Below are 19,587 nucleotides of genomic sequence, written 5' to 3'. Positions count from 1 at the left end.
AAATCACATTGTGAAACTTCAAATACATTGTCGGGAAGCCTGCTTAAGACTATACATTACTCTCTTAAACTTGAAAACTAACTCCTTACCAGCACTTGAGATAAATCCTTCGGGTTGTCTCATATAGACCTCTTCTTCCAAATCTCCTTAAGGAATGTCAATTTCACATCCATTTGATGTAATTCCATGTCAAAGTGTGCTACCAATGCCATAATAATGCGGAAAGAGTCTTTCTTTGAAATGGGAGAAAAGGTTTTTCTGTAGTCAACTCCTTCCCTTTGAGTAAATCCATTAGCAACAAGTCGAGTCTTGTAGCACTCAATATTGCCTGATGAATCCTTCTTGGTCTTAAAGACCCATTTACAGCCAATGGCCTTTTAGCCATCAAGCAATTCTACAAGATCCCAAACTTGGTTATCCGCTATAGAATTTATTTCATCCTTCATAGCATCTAGCCAGAAATTGAAATTATGACTTTCCATTGTTTGTGAAAATGTCGTTAGGTCATTTTCATTACAAACATCATAATCAGACTCAACAAGATACACTACATAGTCACTAGAAATTGCAAGCTTTCTTATTCTTGTTGATCTTCTTAATGTTGCATTATCAACCTCTTGTAAAGATGGTGGCATAACAGGTTCTCCCTCTTCTTGAAGTTGTTGTTGAGCAATATATTCTTGAACAATATTTTTATTATGAAAAATTTGATCATCCACCATATGATCTACTTGAACAGTATCTTCATGATGTGGAGTATTAGTAATAGGTTGTTCTACAATGACCCTATTTGTATGGGTATTGTATTGAACAATCACTCTTGTACATGGAGAGATTTGACAAACATTATCATTCTCAACAACTTTAAGAGGATGATTTCTCCCACTTTTCACATCATGTTCTAAAAATCTTGCATTTCTAGATTCAACTATTTTACTTGAATGGGAGGGACAATAAAATCTGTAACCCTTAGACTTTTCTGCATATTCGATAAAATAGGCACTTATCGTCCTTAGGTCCAACTTCCTTTCTTGTGGATTATAAACCCGAACTTCAGCAGGACAACCCCAAATGCGTATATGATTCAAACTAGGTTTCCAACCTTTTCATAGCTCAAATGGCGTTTTAGAAAATGCCTTTGTTGGAACTCTATTTAATATATACGCGGCTGTCTTAAGGGCTTCACTCCACAAGGATAAAGGAAGATTGGAGTAGCTAAGCATACTCCTCACCATATCCAGCAAAGTCCTATTTCTTCTTTTAACTACATCGTTTTGATCTAGTGTGCCAGGCATAGTGTATTGTGCCACAATACCATGCTCTTGAAGATACTTTGCAAATAGACCAGGTGCTTGTCCACTTCCAGTATATCTCCCGTAGAATTCTCCACCTCTATTTGATCTCACGATCTTAATTTGCTTTCTGCATTGTTTATCTACTTCAGCTTTATAAACTTTAAAAGCATTCAATGCCTCATATTTATTATGAAGCATATAGAGATACATATATCGTGAATAATCATCAATAAAGGAGATGAAATATTTCTGACCACTTAACGACATATCAGGACAACATATGTCAGTGTGAATTATTTCTAATATGTCATATTGAGTTAAGAAATTAACTAATATAATTGATGATGACAAACATTAGATTATTGGATAAATTACCCAATTGGTTTTGATTGTTTTGATTTAGTGATGCAGGCCAAAATCAATTCACCAAAGCAGCCCAAATTGAATGAAATTAAAAACAAGGCTGGCGAGCTACAAAGCAATGAAAACCCAAAGAAAAATAAAGCAAGGGATCAGACGGGCCAAGCAAATCAAACCCGATCCAAGTTCGATTGCCTCTCTCATTTAAATAATCCCATGTGCTTTCACCAAGAAAAAGCAACGTACACTTTCTCTTTCTTGGTCAGAGAGCAAAGAAGTAAGAGAGAGCTTCTTCCACAAGTTGTTCACAGAAGAAGAAAAGAATGAGAAGGTTAGGCAAGAAAGGTTGAGGTCAAATCAGCATAATCCAACCAAATCAAGCTTAAGCAAAGGTTAAAGGTAAACCATTTCCTATTACATGCATACTGCCATCTTCTCTTCTTCCCAACTCTCTGCTAGTCCAAAAATGAGAAACAAGACAAAGTTGATCTCTGCTCCAATCTGCTGTGAATCTACGGCCACAAGTGAGTCTTGGAGACCAAGTAGCTTCTCAATGGCCAAGATTTGGGTTTACCATTGAGGATATTGTTTTCTGCTTTTCTATGATTTTCAGTCAACAAGAGAAGGTCAGAGCAAAAGTTTCCATTCCAAGGATTAATGGGAAAAAGTGAGATGGTGGGTTGGTGAAGCACACTGCTCACGGGTTGACCTAGGAAGAGCAGCTCAACAACATGCAATGAGATAAAAGAAGTTTGGTATTCATTCAGAAGCCAAGGAGAGATAACCCAGTGTATTGATGTTTTGTTCTGTGAAGAAGCTCTCTGAAGACTCTACTTGGACAGTGTTTTCTTTCAAAGAAGCATTCCACCAAAAATGAAGAACTGAATCAGAAACATGCAAATATGGTTTATCATAAAGCACAGAGGCTGTTGAAGAAGTCAATCTCTTTCATGTTTTACAGATTGTATTTTATTTTTCAATGTTTATCTTTCTGTAATTTCTTGAGTGAAAAGGCATATTAAGAGAGCTCAAGTAAAAGCCAATGAATGGAAAGAGGCTGAGTGATACACTTGAGAGAAAAGCCTAGAGTTATTTTCAGATTTCTTTAGGTATGTTTGTGTCTTGTATCTTGTACCAGTGAGGTACCCCTTTCTTAGTTGGGTGAGCACTAAAAGTGAAGAGTTAGGTATTAACATAGCCAATGTCAAGTTAGGTTAGAACTTGAGTGTGAGAGGATTGTGTCAATCCTGTGGAATCGGTGTATGTAATACTTTAACTATAGTGAAAATTCAACCACGGTTGTGGTAGAGACTGGACATAGGTTGCATAGCACAAGGCAACCAAACCAGGATACATGATGGTGTTAGCTTTTCTCCTCTCTGCTCTGTTCTATTTTCTGATATTCATGAGACAAAAATAAATTGTCTCATAAATTTCCGATGCTGAGTTCAAACAGAATAAGAATTGAAAGTTTACTTTAAAGGGTTAAGTTTATCAAATTAAAAGAAAGACATAGATTCAACCTCCCTTCTCTAAGCCTACTACAACCTTCATGTCAGAACTCCTTTTATCACCTTTTTGAAATTTTTTGGTTTGCTTTTCCTTAATGCAATCTACACAAGTATCAAAATTAGTAAAGTCTAGAGGTTCAAGAATCCCATCACTTACTAATTTCTTCATTCTCTTAATGGAGATGTGTCCCAACCTTCGGTGCTACAACATGGAGGATTTTTCATTCATACCATTACCATGCATAACCATAAGACCAGATGGAACATTATTAGTTAAATAGATTTTAAATAAATCACCAATTAAAGTACCACGTCCAATAATATTATAATTTTTAATAATATCAACAGAATCATCATAAAAATTTATACATAATCCTTGTTTTACAAGCTTAGATAAAGAAATCAAATTTTTAGAAAAATCTGGAATATAAAAGGTTTTTTCTAAATCTAAAATACAACCAGTACTTAATACAAGTCTAAATGTTCCAACAGCTTCAACACGTGAACGCATCTGATTGCCCATATAGATGCTCAGTTCACTTCCTATCGGTTTCCTTTTCCTTATAAAACCTGCATGGTATTTGAAATATGAATTTCAGCACCAGAATCAATCCACCAAGTGTCATGACATATTTCAACAAAATTAGATTCAAAACACACTGAAGGAATAAGATCACAAAGGTTAGTACCTATCTTTTCAAGCCAAACTTTAAATTTTGGGCACTTCTTCTTCATGTGTCCTTTCTTTTTACAAAAGAAACATCGTGCACCTTCTTTTTTCATAGGATGGGATACAATACCCCTTTTTTTTCTTCTTATGAGTTTGCTTTTTACCACCTTCATTTGTCACTAATAGTGCACTTTTACCAAATTTCTGAATTAGCCTTCCTTCCTCTTGCACACACATCATCAGTAATTCGTTAATAGACCATTTTTCCTTATGTGTATTATAATAAATCTTAAATAGTCCATACTGGGCAGGAAGAGAATTTAGAATAAGATGCACCAGAAATGAGTCAGAGATCTCAACCTCTAAAGCTTTCAGTTGTGCTGCAATATCTCTCAACTTCATGATGTGTTCACGCACACCTCTTACGCCGGTAAGCCTCATAGATGACAATTGTGCCATTAGGTTGCTTGCAAGTGCCTTACTAGAAGACTCAAACTGTTCATCAATAGCCTTCATATAATTCTTGACATTCCTACAATTGGGAATTGAACCTCGGATACTAGTTGAAATACGAGACTTAATGAACATCATACTTAAACGGTTGGATTTCTCCCACCGTTCATATAATGCTACCTCGGCTTGAGAACTAGCATCAGTAGGTGTCGGAGGCTCTTCCCTACAAAGAGCACAGTCAAGGTCTGCACACTCTAAGTGAAAGAAAATCTTATATTTCCATTCTTTATAGTTGTCACCACTTAACAAATGAATATCATTACTGCTGCAAATAATAAATCATGCTAACATTACTCAACTTTAAATAGGTACATCAAAATCCATAATATATGATAATACATGCCAATGCAAGTCATGTCAAAATTCATATGAATCATATAGTATTATTAAAATCTACCTGTGGGCAAAGATTTTAACACACACATAATATTCACTATATTAGCTAAAGTATTGAAACTAGAAAATAAAATACTACTTCTTAATATAGGGCTGCACACGGATCAGATCTGATCGGATATAGCCTAAAATTCTATCCGATATGCACTGCACTCATTGGATAGGATCGGATTGGATACGATATCTGCATTTTTTCAGGCCAACGGATCGGATCGGATCGGATATCGGGTATATCCGCATAGTTAAAAAAAAACTATTTTAAGATTTTATTTGATTATTTTTACAAAAAAAATATCCATAAAATTCATTTTTTACCTGTTTAAACTTATTTACTCCTAAAATATTATCAATAAAAGTTCTCTTGAATAACAAAAAAAATAATAACACAAGATTTAAGTTTAATTATTCTAAGTTGAAGTACAACATAGAAAATTAAAAACAAGATATCATAAAATTCATAAAAAAACACACTAAAATTCATATCACATTAGGATTTACTTTCTTAAACTATGCTATTTATATGAGACGTGCGGATTTGTGGATCGGATCCGCGGATATCACTATGCTATTTAAACTACCATAGTGCAGATCGGATAATATCCGCAAAATTTAGATCGGATGCGGATAATTACCGCGGATATGCGAATATTATCCGATCCATGTGCAGCCCTATCTTAATACCTGCAGGCTAATTAAGAAGTAAGAAATATTTTTTATTTCAATCTAATTATATGTGAATAACATAATAAATTTTTGTGGATAAGTTTATTATATAATTCATAACATACAAATATATCATATTAATATTTATGTGATTTATTTAAATATAATTATTATCAAGGATGCTGTGGCTACTCCTCAATAAATCATATATTAATCACAATATGATATGTAGCGGAAGAATTTATATTGTATACAAATATAATCATTAAATATATAAATTCAATAACATAATTAATGTTAAAAGTGATGATGATCTAGTGGGCAACTATTTTGCCAATATTTAAAAGATCCAAGTTTAAACCTCACTCAAAGTAAAATTTGAATTTTTTTAACAAATTTAAATTTTGAAAGATCCAAGTTCAAACCTCACTCCAACCAAAATTTGAATTTTTATAACAAATTTAAATTTTAAAACCAATTTAATGTTATATAACAAACAAAATGTATCCATTGAAATAAGTTTTTTTTTGTCTTTTCTCTTTCGCCGTCTTCTCTTTTTTTTTTTCTTTTTTTTTTAATATTCAAGAATAAAAAAAACTTATGAAAACATGGAAAATTATACTATTATAAAAAATCTTTTTGACTTCTTATGGTGCGTTAATTTTAATTTTAATAATTTTTTTATTTATTTCAAAATTTATACTGTATATATTTTTTTAAAAATAATTTATTAAAATAATGCATAATAATTAAATTTTGAAATGGCAAAGAAGTACGTAAATTACTGGTTTTATGAAACATGGGCAGCAATGACTACTTAAACAACTACCTTATGCCTAACTACCCAACCAGAAATCAGTACAATGCTCAGGAGTACGCTCATCTCTTGGCCCAAACATATAACACGCAGCTCACTGTACGTAACAAGTTCGTAATTCTTTACTTTTTAAAATTTTCATTTTTTATTTACTGATGTATTCAGAGGTTGCTGCGGCATAGGAAGGAACAGAGGCCAAACCACATGTCTTCCATTCCAGACGCCATTCCCCAACAGCAGCAGTGAACGCTCTCATGGGGATGATAGCTTTTAATGGGAACTATGAATTCAATCCAGTAGTTGACCGTTGAGACAATCGTTGTGGTGTACTGCTATTTACTCAATTCAATCACAACCAACTCTCTTGTATGAATTTAGTAGTACTAGTCTAATCGAACAAATCAGCTGCTATAAATCAACTAAGGAAATTTATTATTATATTATCATCATCCACGTAATTAAGGAACAAGAACAACATCAGCAAATTGCAGTGACACATAAACAACTTCAAACATACGTAAAAAGTAGAACGGCTCTCTCTTAGAGCGCTGCCAATTGTTGAATGTTAATGGGATAAGTGTATGATTGTGAGGTGTAGGTTGCCTTGGCTAGTAAGATGTTGGCGAGTTCAGTTGGGTGGAATGCATCCCAGAACAAGTACTTGTGTCGATCTTGGCATGGCTGTTGAAGAGGAAGGCAAGTAATCTGCCCATTGTTCTTTCCAACCCCACAGCACCCCTTGTCCACCACATCAAATCCTGTATGTGCTTTTCGGTGATTATTACAATGTACAAGATATGTGTCGAATTAAATATATAAAACAACTTTAGTTTTACCAAGGGACGTTCCATTTGAAGATAGATCTTGGCTGCTTTGATAAAAATCCAGATATACAAACTTTGCTCCTGGAAGCTGCCCTCCATTAATATTCTGAACCATTCTCTTAAGACCTGAGTTGAACAATTGTATGGCACTGTTGATTTTTTCGTTGCATCTGCTGTTATTCCCATGGAAACGGGCCAATTGATATGGTATGCACCCGATTTGGCCAACTGCTGTAACAATCACTTTCCTTGCACCTAGCGAATACAATTGCTGCAAAACAATAGAATGAAACGTGACATATCATATCATACCTAGTTGTAACAATCACTTTTTTATTCTTTTTGTCTTAAATATTGTGTTTGTAGACTCTTTTCTTTTGAGAGAGTGTTCCATCGAAGCAAAAGTCTTACAGCTAGTTGGCGACCGTACTGTTGAAGAAGGATCGTTGCAAATGCTCTGGCAGTGTAATCAGAGCTGGTGGAATAAAAATCTGGCATGAAATAGTTATTGAGGTAATCGTTGCTTCCCATCCCTGAAAAGAACAAACACTTGCCAAGGTAGCTGTTAAGCGCATCGTTGTCTCTAAAGTACCTCCTCAACTGCTGCACTGTTTCTCCAAAGTTAGAGACTTGCTCATTCATTGATGTATGAGCCCCCTGCTCATTTAGAAATTAGAATTGTTATGAAAATTAAAAATGAGTGGTTGTCGTTGGTTTGAGAAATGCATGAATTGTATTCCAGAACCATACAAGGATTTCTCATATGTATCATGTATGTATATACTTAATTACCAGATTACTTCCAGTTTCCTCCCGGATGCCTGCTGCTCCAGATGCATAATTGGCTCCTCTTAAAAGGTCCAAGCCCCGTGCTCTTGAATATGGTGGAATATATGTTGGAAAACCCAGAAGTTGAGCTGCAATTACCAAATTACCAATATTGCATTTAGATTTGGTTAACACATGAACGCTCTAAGTGTTTATGTAATGAGACAAGTATAGAATATTTCCTTTTAGGCTATGCGACGTTGAAAATTGAAAGTAATATAGCTTGAAATATGTCCATTCGTAATTCATCACATGCTAATTCTTCTCTATATATCTCTAGCGATTGTTCACTCTGTTATGATTTAGCCGATTACTAGTATATTAAGTAACAGAGTTTTATGAATTCAATATTATATTGAAGTTATTTATTTATTCGGTGCGAGACTCATGACGTACCTTTAAAAAACGAGAACATTAAATTGTTATAAATAAAAGTAAAACAAATAGTAGAAAATAACGATTGCCTTCTACTATTTGAATACTTTGTCATCTTTTCTTGAATCTTTTACTCCTGCTCATATTATCCATTATCAATAATAATAATATTTAAATGACAATAAAAAATTAATCTGAATAATTTAAAGTTATTTCATTTAATATTTATTAATCAATACTAGAATAATTATGTAATTTTAGAGATAATAAATATGTCATTACAAATATTATGTATATAAAATTATAAATACTATGTTATATAAGATAACTTTAGAAAGTATATCCTTATCATTACCGACCTATTATTATCCAGATATAACACATACACTAGTTAATAAGCATGATGCAAGATTTATAAAATAGAATGGAAAATTAAATGAATTTACCTAAAGCATCAACATAAGTTCGACCATTGGTAAAGCGGCCAGTAGGACCCTGTGGGAAGTCAATGCCATAAGGCCTGTAATTGGCTCTGGCAAGGGTTAGCATCCCATTGTTGTTTCCGTTGTCAACCAATGAGTCACCAAAGATGAAGAAGCATGGCACTTGGAGTCCTTGTTGTGGCGACCGCGGCTGACACAAGCATATATCACTCAAACTTAGTAACCACATGCATGCGCATGTCAAAATAGTGTCCCTAAAATGCTTCATCTTAATGGACTGACTAATAATTTTGAATCGACATGGCGGTATAAGGACATTATATACACTTTTATAGAGAGAGTTACATTGTTGTGTATATATTAAATATTTATGGCCTTCATGTGACAAGCATAGGCCTTCATGATAATTGGTTCGGCAAGCGTGAAAAAGTACCTTTTCCTTTTGGGAGGATATGTATCATGTATGTATTTATGGCTTATTCAACCACAACCGCACTTGCATTATACTATCGATCGGTGACTTTGAGGTAAAATCCCGTGACCAAAATTTATACTTGGATAAATACGGTCTTTCCTAAACCCAAATTAAATATAGCTACATTAGTGGAGGAGGGTATTTTCAATTTTTAATTGCTTGCACGATGGATTCTTCCTTTTCAAGTGTGGAAGGACTTTAATTTAGAGTATTTATTTTTTCCGGCTTCTCCCCGGCCACTGCTAATCCAATAATCCTTCGTACAAAAGCCAGAGTTAATCTCCATGTTTTACCCACCAGCTCCCTAGCTAATAGTGTTGGGGTTCTTCAGAAAACTTCTTTGTTATAATCAGTTAATCACTACCCAAAAGAAGCAGCTTCCGTGTATAGCTCTCTCCACAAAGCAACTGATTCCTTTAAGTTCTAACTCAGCGCCAAGCCAATTAATAAATCATAGAAAAGAAGGTTTTGAATCCTACGGAAATATTACAAATTCACAATTCTGTGTACGGAAAAAATTTGATAGATCTTGGTGTTAGTAAAGTATTGGTAAAGAAATGGTTGATTCCAAGAATTTTTAGTTTTAAAACTTGTTAATGAAATGTAATCATATATTCAACTTAAACGAAAGAGTAGTTTGGAAAATTGTTAAGAGAGAATTTTAGTTTGATCATATAAATTATAAATTAATTATTTAAGATTTTTATTTTAGAAATATAAATGAAAGCGTTTGTTAGAAAAATAAAAGTATAATGACGGAGCCTTGAGATTATAAGAGAAGGAATATTTAACTAAGAGTAATACTATATTATTAAGAAATTTTATTATTTTTTGTCAATATTTAATTAACATTCTAAATTATAAGTATTAAATTCTAAATTTTAAAATCTAAACACTAATTTTAATGGTATAAACCAAGTTTGGTTGGTCTAGTAATTAGCTCACTAGTCCGCTTAAGCAAGTGTCGGGGGTTCGAATCCCGCCTTGTGCATGCAGCAATCCATTGGCCAGCGGCACACCTTTAAATGGAACTCAGTACCGCGACGGATTAGTCCTTGACCTGTCGGGTTGAAGAATACCGTGGGAAACCAAACAAAAAAAATTTCTAATGGTATAAAAACAAAGTATTTAGCTAAAAATATTAACTAATACCGATAAAAAGTGTTAAACCTCTAATATTTCTCTATAACTAAAATTGTGAAATAACATGTAATAATCATATTTTCGATTTACATTTTAACATCAAATTCGTTGCTAAATAGAAATAACAAAAAAATTAGTCTCTAAAAAAACTAAATTAAATAAAACACATTTTCTCTTAGGAGAATGAAAATTGGAAGGCCAATCAGATTAGTTATTATTCCGATTGAAATGTGAAAAATTTTAGGAGAAAAGGATGTCGGTTTGTTAACCAAGTATTTTAATAATATTTTAGTGTTTAAGAGGATGTTGGATAAATAGAGAAAAAGTACATTAGTCTCTATATACAAAAATAAGGGAGGCATATAAAATTTTAAAAACTACAGAATCGGATCAAACTCATAAGTCACATTATGATATCATGGGAAAAAGTAATAGAATGAAAGTTGAAATATGAGATACAAATCTCAGAAAATCAGTTTGGTCTTATGGATAGATATAATCGCTAAGAAGAATAACGGGCAGATATCAAAATAACAAAAAGGATCTACACATAATATTTATTAATTTAAAAAAAAGCATATAATAAAGCATTAAGAGAGATTCTATTAAAAAATTTGGAGAAAAAAGGATAAAGAATGAATATATTCATGCAATTAAAGAAATGTACAATGAGATTAAAACTTATGTAAAGACTTAAAGTGACGTGTGACAGAAGAATTTTTTTATTGGTGTAGAATTGCATTAAGTATCATTTCTAAGCCCTTATCTTTTAACATTAGTTTTGGAGGTGTTTACAGAGCATATCAGGGAACTAATACCATATTACGTGCTTTTTGTCAATGATATCGTTTTTACGAGAGAAACAAAGGAACATTTAAATTAGAAGTTAGAATTGTAGAGAGGAGGACTAAAGGGGTACAATTTGAGTATAAGTTGCAGTAAGACGGTATATATGGAATGTAAGTTTGATAGGCGAAGAAAAAATACTAATACAAAAGTAAAAAATTGGAGAAACCATTCAACTACAGGTAAAGCATTTCAAGTATCTTAGGTTTATGATGTAGGATAATGAAAAAATTGAGGAGGATGTAAAATATCGGATACAAACGGGTTGGTCAAAGTGGTAAAGTGCGCCTGGTTTTATATGCGAGAAAAAAGTACCTTTAAGACTTTAAGAAAAAAATTTTCACATTGCCACGGCTATGTTGTATGGAACACAGTGTTAGAAAGCAAAAGAATAAGAATGAACATAAGTTAAGTGTGGTAGATATTAAGATGTTGTAATGGATGAATAGCCACAAACGTATGGATAAAATAAGAAATGAAGATATAAGAGAAAAGTTAGAACGATATCTATTACAAAAAAAGCGTAAAATCTCGTCCTAGATAGTTTAGATATGTGAAAAGAAGATCACTAGAATACTCGAATAGGAGGATGAGTAAGATACAAGTTAGAGAAAGACTTAAAAAAACCATGCATGAAGTGATGAAAAAAAATCTACATATCAATAGTTTGATTACAAACATAACAAAATACAATAGTGTCTTTTAATTTATGTAGGTAAACCTACTTAGTAAAATAAGATTTTATTATTGTTATTATTCTATTATGTCAACTTATTTAATAGTTCTTTACGATGACAAATAACGTTCTAAATATGCTTTTCATAAACTCAAAACTAACCAAAGGGAATAGGAATTAAGAACTACGAAACCAATTTTATTAATTTCTCAAGTTAAAACTAGAATCTTCAATTTCAAATGCTATAGCATGAATTCAAACTATCAGACCACATTTCAAATGCATGCTGGCATATACGGGAGCTTCAATCATTGGTTGTTGCAATTCTCTCCCGTGTGACGCACGGGCATGAACACTAATAAAAACATCAAAAGGTTACTTGTTCTTGTCACAAAAAAAATTAGAATAAATGTTTGATCGAAAATTGACCCCACACTTCTAGCGGCCGAGAACAGAGACTTTGCACCCACCTCGCTAACTCTCTTTAGAAGTACCACACTTGTTAATTGTTATGAGTGTGTTCTAAGTCTATTTGTCTCTCTCATCTTTCGCTTCTTCCTTATCAATACTACTCTCCGTGTCTCCCATCATCCCCTCCATACTTGCCTGAATCCAAATACAATGAAGAAGATGAAGATCAATATAATGCTGAGGAAGTGCAAGAGCTTGTCAAATTGGCAGCTAGGAAGATCTTCATCATATAGCAGTTTGAGGTCCAAATCTGTGAAGGAGAATTTGTGGGCTGGAAATGAGATGCAGGAACATGAAAATTTTGAAACTATATTTGTTGGCAGCACAAGGAAACGGTACGTAATCAGCTCCAAATATCTGAATCATCCTCTTATGAATGCTCTAATCAATAAGTCAAAGCGAAACGACGGTGATGATTATGAAAATGTTTTGGTGGTTAACTGTGAGGTAGTTCTCTTTGATCATCTCTTGTGGATGCTAGAAAAGGCAGATCCAATGCTCACTGCTGACTCTCTGGAAGAATTGGCTGACCTCTATGTCATTTAATTAATTAAGAGTTCTCTTTATGAAATTGGAGGGGAAATATTGTCAATCCAATTTTTATAATACCACTCCCATTATATGCTTTATTTCTATTACATCTTTATCTTAAATTATCCGCTCCTTAATAATAATAATAATAGAATGTAAGTATGTAACAAATTTAATTAGGTGGTGTATGTGTGGGCTACGCCAAACAATCCTAGGGACCCTAGCTTATTTAACAAAACAAAGCTCTCTTTTAAAGCAAAAATGGAAGAAATAACAATCGTACGTTTATACTCGTCATAGACACCACCATTACGGGTGTTTGCGGTGCGGTTTGGTTCGGTTTCAAGAGAAAAAGTCATCCAATCCGAACACTTAATTTATGTGCGGTGCGGTTTGAATTGGATGAACTTTTTTTGAAAATCCGATCCGATCCGATCCGATTACAAGCGGTTTGAATCGGTTTGAACTTGCGATTTTTTAAATAAAAAAATTAAATACATATAACAAATCTTAACATCAAATTTTTAAATAATCAACAATGACATAACAACTCTTAACATATCTTAAAAAGCCAACGATAACATAACAATAGAAATAAAATTATAAGTTAGTTAAAATAAATAAATAAATAATATTTTAAACATAAAATATTTATTAAATAATAATAATACATGAATAATAGAAAAATGTATAACAAATTGAACATGTTATAAATATAATTGTAAATATAATAATAAAATAATAATATTATAACACATTGTGCGGTTTGGATTTTAATTTGGATCGGTTTGAATTTGAACACCCCTAACCACCATACATAGTTTGCTGCTACAGAACATGATTATTTGGGTGCGCTTCACTTGACAACTCTACAGGGAACACGGGAAAGCGAATATAGATTGTTATCTCTATCATTTCTCTATTACCCATCTCGAATATGAGTGTTTCAATCGAATGATGTCACTATTATTTTTCCGAAGTGATTTAATGATCAAAAGTTATTGCAAGCCAAAGCACCCTAGACCCAAATTCTTAATGTAATTAGTGTTAGGCCTACTTTTAAGCAAACCAAACTAAAGCGTATAACAAATTTCAAAAAGATACAAAAGGTTTACGGATCAATATAGAGGTTAGTTAGTGTATTAACAAATTCTCCCATCATAACACTTTCTTACTACTCCAACCTATGTAAAAACAATTCATCATCACTTTATGGAATACATGTCCACGACTCGGCTTAAAAGTTTAAAATATAAAAGAAAATCCATGCTAAGAAGAAATCTTTTAAAATACAATCCAAGCGACGCTAATGCAACTAGCCTTCATAATCTCCCTGGGCAAATTTGTTCTCAGGGTAAAAGACAGCTACAACTTGATTTCCGCCAAATTTCCGTCCATTCAATCCAGCACGGGCTTTTGTAGCACCATCAACATCAACATACTCCAAAAACACCTGCAAGTAATATTAAGTAATATAGCCACAATATATAGCAAATAAAACAGCACTATCAAAGCATCTTCATATTCAGAAAGCAAACCAGCAATATTTCATATTTCTATTAATGATACAAAAATGAAACTGGAAAAAGAATGGGAAGATTGAATTTCCAGACAAATAGCTGAAAGGGACCAACCTTTCCAACGCCAGGGGTAGCTTCACCGTTTGGTTGTGGGCGAGGGATCACCACATTCACCAAAGTACCTACAGATTGTAAAAACAAAATAAAATCCGAGTGTACAAATTAGTTTCCAAAGCATGTAACAACAAAATATGCATCAACGGAAATAGAAGGTTATGGAAAGGCTTCAGTCTGTAAAACTAGGCCTGATTCTTTTTTCGGAGAATGCGGAACAAATGGCTGTAAAACAAATAAATAAGACAACAAAAATCAATACATAGTAGCATAGTCTGCAGTACAAAAAGGTAAACTAAATCCCGAATTACCAAATTTGGAGCACTCCTGCCTCATGTCATCAAGAATCTCTTCGTAGTCCTCATCATCCTTGAGCTCATCAGAAGAAACTGCATGGGTTAAACACACCACCTTTGTTGCCACTAAAGCTGGTTGTAACATAAGTTTCTACACCAACCAACCACATGGAAATTACATATCTCAAGATATGCAGAGAGACTAGGTAACAAGTATATTGTTATAAAAAACAAATATGTTATACCTGAAGAGCGATTTGCTGTTGTGCATGCATTAAAATGCTCTCTTGCTCAGGTTTAGGTTGCTGTGGGTTAGCACCTTGGTTAGCTCGTCTAACAGTAAGAGTCTTATCTCCCATTTTTATTCCATTGAGAGCAGCACAGGCAATATCTGTAACTGCAAGATCTTGGTAAACACAAAATGCATAACCCTTTGAGTTTCCTGTTTCTCTGTCTTTCACTAGATCAAAGCCCCTAAGAGGACCAAAAGTCTCTAAAAGCTCTCTTATCTGTGTTTCTGTAAAGTAATATGGAAGACCACCCACAAAAATTCGATCAGGGCCATCGAGTCCTCCAGCTGACCCGGGCGTTAGGCCAACAGCACCGAGATTCAAATTGGGATTAGGTTGGCTTGGACCTAGGGTAGCAGCTAAAGAAGGATTATAATCTGTAGGTCTCCTGACCTTAACTGGTGCCCCCTGAAGTACAAAAGCAAAATTCACTAAAACAACAACCTATTGATACCAACAAATTCAAACCAACTCAATGGAATGCGAGCTAAGTTGTAGTTGGGAAAAAGAATACCTCAAAAATAATCCCATCCAAAGCCATAGCATTGCTAGCTTCCTCAACAGACCTCATCTCCACAAAGGCAAACTTCTTGTCATGGTTAATGTAAACATTGACCACTGCATCACCTGACCACAATAAGATTGAATGAATTAGGTAACTTAAAATGTCTGCAAACTGGCTCAATCCAATGAAGATTTTACCGCACCTGGTCCGGCAGTGTTTCCTCCAATCTTAGCCATAACCTGACTGAAGAAAGTAGCAACTGACTGCAGCAAAGAAGGAAAAAGATAATAGAAGAGAGATTAAAAGCGGCCACAAACAAAATCAACAGAACAAATATATGGTCCATTTGCCACTTTATATAGTATCAGTAAGAGTGAAACAAATTAGAACTTCCTTCTCAACACAAAACACAAGAATCAGAATAAGATAATGTAGTACCTGTTCATTCGCCGTAGGAGGTAGGCCCCCAACATACACCCGTCTAGCATGACGTGTAGCCTGTATATTTGGCAAATTAAATAAGAGACAAAATTTGATGCTACTAGAAGAATAGAAAGAAACCGTGATCATAGGAAAAAGGTTTATATTTACCTGTTGTGTCATAGCCTGAACTGGCATGACGGGAAGAGCACTAAATGGCTGCATCTTGAAATGACAGAAACAAAAAGGTGAAATTAGTGAAAATATTGTACCAGAAAAATAGAGGCGGGAATAAGGAAAGGAAGATACCTGACTAGTAGCCAACGGAAACATATTTGGAAACATCCCAGGAATAGCAGGATTTGCTCCAGTAATCTGGCCTGCAGACAAGGTACATTACATCTCAGGAAAAAAAAGTCATTATTTCAATCTTTTCCCATCCTATTAAGTATCAAAAGACTCCTGCTGCTCCAGTTTGCATGAGCTTAAGGATAATTTAACTTCTTTGCATGTATTATATATGAATATGAATAGGATTAAAAGAACATTATAAACAAGTTTTAGAGATAATATTTGTAAGTCACCAAAGTAGTCAATAGTTTCCAGTTGAAGATGAACAAGACCCACCAAAACCGGTGCATTGATTCCTCCGTGGACATAAAAGCTACAGTGTCGGCTCACGCCCATTGTCAGCACAGTGGGGCTAGTAGCCCAACATTGCCTTCTTAGAACACAAGACAAGACATAGAAACAAAACAAACAACACCAAACACAAGACAAAAAAACCAAAGCATCTTTTAGTTCCAGAAGTATATCACCAAGTAAAAAGAAAGACAAAATTACACACCATGGGAAACCACTCTTCAAAGAGCTATATACCAGAATAATAACTGAACATAGCTTACCAAGTTAACACCATGCAATGTGATATGAATTTTCCATACTAGGACAACCAAAGAAAAAACAGTTCAGACTATTAAAAGTTTATAATATATACATATAGGAGCAAATGTACCTGCAACAGCAGAAGCACCAGCTAACATTGCAGAGGCAGGAGGAGCCATATCAAAACCACTAGTCCTTTTGCTGCAAGTAAATATAGTTAATTTCCAATCATAAATAGTACCTGTAAACAGTTTTAATTTGAGAAAATAAACTGAAAATATGAGCTCATGATTTTATCCTTGTATCGTATAGGTGCTTTCATTTCCCATTACACTTTTGAGGCACACATAGACTTGTTTAGTTGAGTTTCAGACATTGTTATTATATCTTAAAATAAGCTTTCTCAATGACCATATTCAAGGTAGGTAGAAGCTTTACTAGGATTGGAAGGCATAAAACGATAAGCTTGATATAATATAATCCTTCCCTGACATCAAGAATAGAAATTCATACAACATTACATTGCTTTCAACTGTGCACCCATCAACTGTTGTCAAATGCATCGAGAATTATTTTACAATATACCTCTTTGAGCGCGAACGCGACCGTGACCTTGATCTATGCTCAGATCTACCCCTCGAATGAGATCCAGAACGTGAACGAGACCTGCGCCTGTGCCTATCCTCTCTATCATAATCCCTTCGTCTGTACCATCAAAAGATATAGAAACAAATTGGAAAAGAAAATGAACAAAAGACAATAAAATGAATGTGAAAATATAGGCATAAGCAAGTATCTTGGGAAATCAACAATAAATTCTTAGAAGATCTGCTAACCCGTGCTGACAAAGATACACAAGCTCATACTCAGATATAAGGAATAAACCTGAGATGGATTATTTACCTATCATAGTCCCGGCTTCTGTAATAATCATCATCATCTCTATCTCTTCCCCTTTCCCTTCTCTCACTGCGATCCCTATGGCGGTCTCTGTGATGGTGGTCCCGGTCCCGATCCCTTTCCTTCTCTCCATCCCGATCTCTTTCTCTATCTTTGCTTCTCTCCCTATCTCTGTCCCTTTCCCTACTTCTCTCTGTGTCCCTGTCTCTGCTTATCTCCCTATCTCTATCCCTGTCCCTCCCCTTGTCTCGTTTCCTGTCCTTTTCTCTTCCCTTCTCACGCTCCTTTTCTCTGCTCCTTGAAGATTCTCTGTCATACTCCCGAGAGCCATGCTGCGAATAGAAATATAAACAACAAAAGAGTAATGAAGCACGTATTTACATACCCAATAACTAGCAATATATACAAAAATAAGGGTAATGTCAATAGACATATATGCCACATAGTCCGTATTGCATGTGAAGCAAGCATTAGGTATACATAATCCACAATCAGAATCACCTAATTGATAATAAAATGAAGGACTCAAAGCCAAGGCAGCCAATAATAAACAGCAGATATAAACATAAACATCAAATATGGTGTACGAATTACATATTTCAACCTACTTTTTAAAATTAAAAAAAAAAAAAGCAGCAGAGAGACTTTCTTCCTTAGAATTAAAAACAACAAAGAATCATCTTGGTAGCAGCTTCCTTAGAAAGACTCAATAGTCAAAAAATAATTACGCAAAGTAAAAAGCTCACAATAACCTTAACATCTCAAGCTATAATCATGCAAAGGGGAGCGTAATCAAACAGAAAATATTAACACAACATACACACATATAATTACACATATAAATCTAATTAGTAATTGCTTTGCCCTGTTCCGATTCTAAAGAAGGAACCAAAAAAAAAGAAAACCCGCTCTGAATGGCAAGACATAGAAAAGCAGAGAAAAGGTAAAAGGCATCTAAAACCCTGATAGATGTAGAGTGCAATAAAAGGACCAAACCCTAGTTAAAATGGAATCACAGAGAGAGAGAGAGAGAGAGAGAGAGAGAGAGGATACGTGAGATTTGGAGTCGGGGAGATCGTCGTTGGTAGGGTCGGGAGGAGGAGGAGACGAATCAGGACGAGAATGAGAGTTGTGAAGGCGCTCTTCTTCTTCTTCACCGTTACCTTCGTATCTCTCGTCGTATTCGGCCATTTCCTTCTCACTGGTGTGTCCCTCTCTTCTAGGCTAGCTAACTGCTCTCTGCTTGGAATTTGTTTCTGGATATATTCATTTATGACGTATATAATATATATATATACGGAGACCAAGCTTAACCCTCTCGGTCTGTTTTGTTTAACCCATCTTCTCAAATGGGCCTTATAAGTCCCTAACTTTCATTATAATAGCCCAACAGAAAGCCCTAATCATTATTATGTCCTTTTTACATCCACAGCAGAAAAACCAATCCGTTAAAATAAAAAATAATTCAATACCAAAAAAAGCAAAATAAAAAATATATTTTATTGATCATCTGTAAAATGTAAACAAAAATATTTTATCATAAAATATTTATTTTTCAATTTAAATATATTTAATGAAATTTAATATTTATTTTAATAATTTTATATAATTAAAAAAAGAATATATATATATAACCATTTTAGCACCTAAAAATTTTTTATTTTGACAAACTGGATCTTAGTATTTTCTTTTAACAAAATAAACTTCTAAATATATATTCTATTTAATAAAATTTTTATATTTTCTTTTTTTAATCGAACCTTTATACATTATATTTATTTTTAATTTAATTTTTACAATAATAAAATTGTTTAAGATAA

The 19,587-nt window shown here is 33.9% G+C and overlaps 3 protein-coding genes across 14 annotated transcripts; 1 reads left to right on the top strand and 2 right to left on the bottom strand.

Annotated features, from left to right (window-relative positions):
* Positions 1 to 6,631: 6,631 nt before the first annotated feature.
* LOC112726205 (GDSL esterase/lipase At1g33811-like) lies at positions 6,632 to 9,130 on the bottom strand. Its single transcript, XM_025775516.2, has 5 exons — positions 8,699 to 9,130; positions 7,842 to 7,966; positions 7,461 to 7,706; positions 7,062 to 7,320; positions 6,632 to 6,983 (listed from the first exon to the last, which is right to left on the bottom strand). The coding sequence occupies exons 1-5, from the start codon at positions 8,961 to 8,963 to the stop codon at positions 6,766 to 6,768; spliced, it is 1,113 nt and encodes a 370-aa protein (XP_025631301.1). The 5' UTR covers positions 8,964 to 9,130; the 3' UTR covers positions 6,632 to 6,765.
* Positions 9,131 to 12,270: 3,140 nt separating this feature from the next.
* Positions 12,271 to 12,962, top strand: LOC112726204 (auxin-responsive protein SAUR78-like). The gene has a single exon (XM_025775515.3). The coding sequence runs from the start codon at positions 12,457 to 12,459 to the stop codon at positions 12,850 to 12,852; it is 396 nt and encodes a 131-aa protein (XP_025631300.1). The 5' UTR covers positions 12,271 to 12,456; the 3' UTR covers positions 12,853 to 12,962.
* A 965-nt stretch (positions 12,963 to 13,927) lies between these two features.
* LOC112726202 (splicing factor U2af large subunit B-like) lies at positions 13,928 to 19,043 on the bottom strand. 12 transcript variants are annotated; one of them, XM_072231789.1, is made up of 14 exons: positions 18,821 to 19,034; positions 17,771 to 18,099; positions 17,453 to 17,572; positions 16,998 to 17,068; positions 16,610 to 16,703; positions 16,292 to 16,362; positions 16,154 to 16,201; positions 16,001 to 16,060; positions 15,765 to 15,825; positions 15,572 to 15,684; positions 15,013 to 15,465; positions 14,783 to 14,918; positions 14,472 to 14,539; positions 13,928 to 14,290 (listed from the first exon to the last, which is right to left on the bottom strand). In XM_072231789.1, exons 6-14 carry the CDS (start codon positions 16,325 to 16,327, stop codon positions 14,153 to 14,155), a joined length of 1,113 nt encoding a protein of 370 aa, XP_072087890.1. In that variant the 5' UTR covers positions 16,328 to 16,362; positions 16,610 to 16,703; positions 16,998 to 17,068; positions 17,453 to 17,572; positions 17,771 to 18,099; positions 18,821 to 19,034; the 3' UTR covers positions 13,928 to 14,152. The 12 variants fall into 12 exon arrangements, 10 of the variants coding, with proteins under 10 accessions (XP_072087890.1, XP_072087887.1, XP_072087888.1 ...); XM_072231786.1 differs by having other exon boundaries at positions 16,154 to 16,207; positions 16,567 to 16,703; positions 18,821 to 19,029; XM_072231787.1 differs by having other exon boundaries at positions 16,567 to 16,703; positions 18,821 to 19,029.
* Positions 19,044 to 19,587: the final 544 nt, after the last annotated feature.

Source organism: Arachis hypogaea, unplaced genomic scaffold (genome assembly GCF_003086295.3).
Source record: "Arachis hypogaea cultivar Tifrunner unplaced genomic scaffold, arahy.Tifrunner.gnm2.J5K5 arahy.Tifrunner.gnm2.scaffold_878, whole genome shotgun sequence".
NCBI classification, from domain to species: domain Eukaryota; kingdom Viridiplantae; phylum Streptophyta; class Magnoliopsida; order Fabales; family Fabaceae; genus Arachis; species Arachis hypogaea.
This window is presented reverse-complemented; position numbering and strand designations above follow the sequence as displayed.

Excerpts from the sequence above, each read along its gene's own strand:
- LOC112726205 (XM_025775516.2), bottom strand. The coding sequence starts at position 8,963 with ATGAAGCATTTTAGGGACACTATTTTGACATGCGCATGCATGTGGTTA. Across the intron at positions 7,967-8,698 it reads AACTTATGTTGATGCTTTAG|CTCAACTTCTGGGTTTTCCA; the intron begins GTAAATTCATTT and ends TGGTAATTGCAG. Across the intron at positions 7,321-7,460 it reads AGTACGGTCGCCAACTAGCT|CAATTGTATTCGCTAGGTGC; the intron begins GTAAGACTTTTG and ends ATTGTTTTGCAG.
- LOC112726204 (XM_025775515.3), top strand. The coding sequence starts at position 12,457 with ATGAAGAAGATGAAGATCAATATAATGCTGAGGAAGTGCAAGAGCTTG.
- LOC112726202 (XM_025775505.3), bottom strand. The coding sequence starts at position 18,958 with ATGGCCGAATACGACGAGAGATACGAAGGTAACGGTGAAGAAGAAGAA. Across the intron at positions 16,363-16,997 it reads TGGTGCTTCTGCTGTTGCAG|GCCAGATTACTGGAGCAAAT; the intron begins GTACATTTGCTC and ends CCTTGTCTGCAG. Across the intron at positions 15,466-15,571 it reads TGGATGGGATTATTTTTGAG|GGGGCACCAGTTAAGGTCAG; the intron begins GTATTCTTTTTC and ends TTTGTACTTCAG.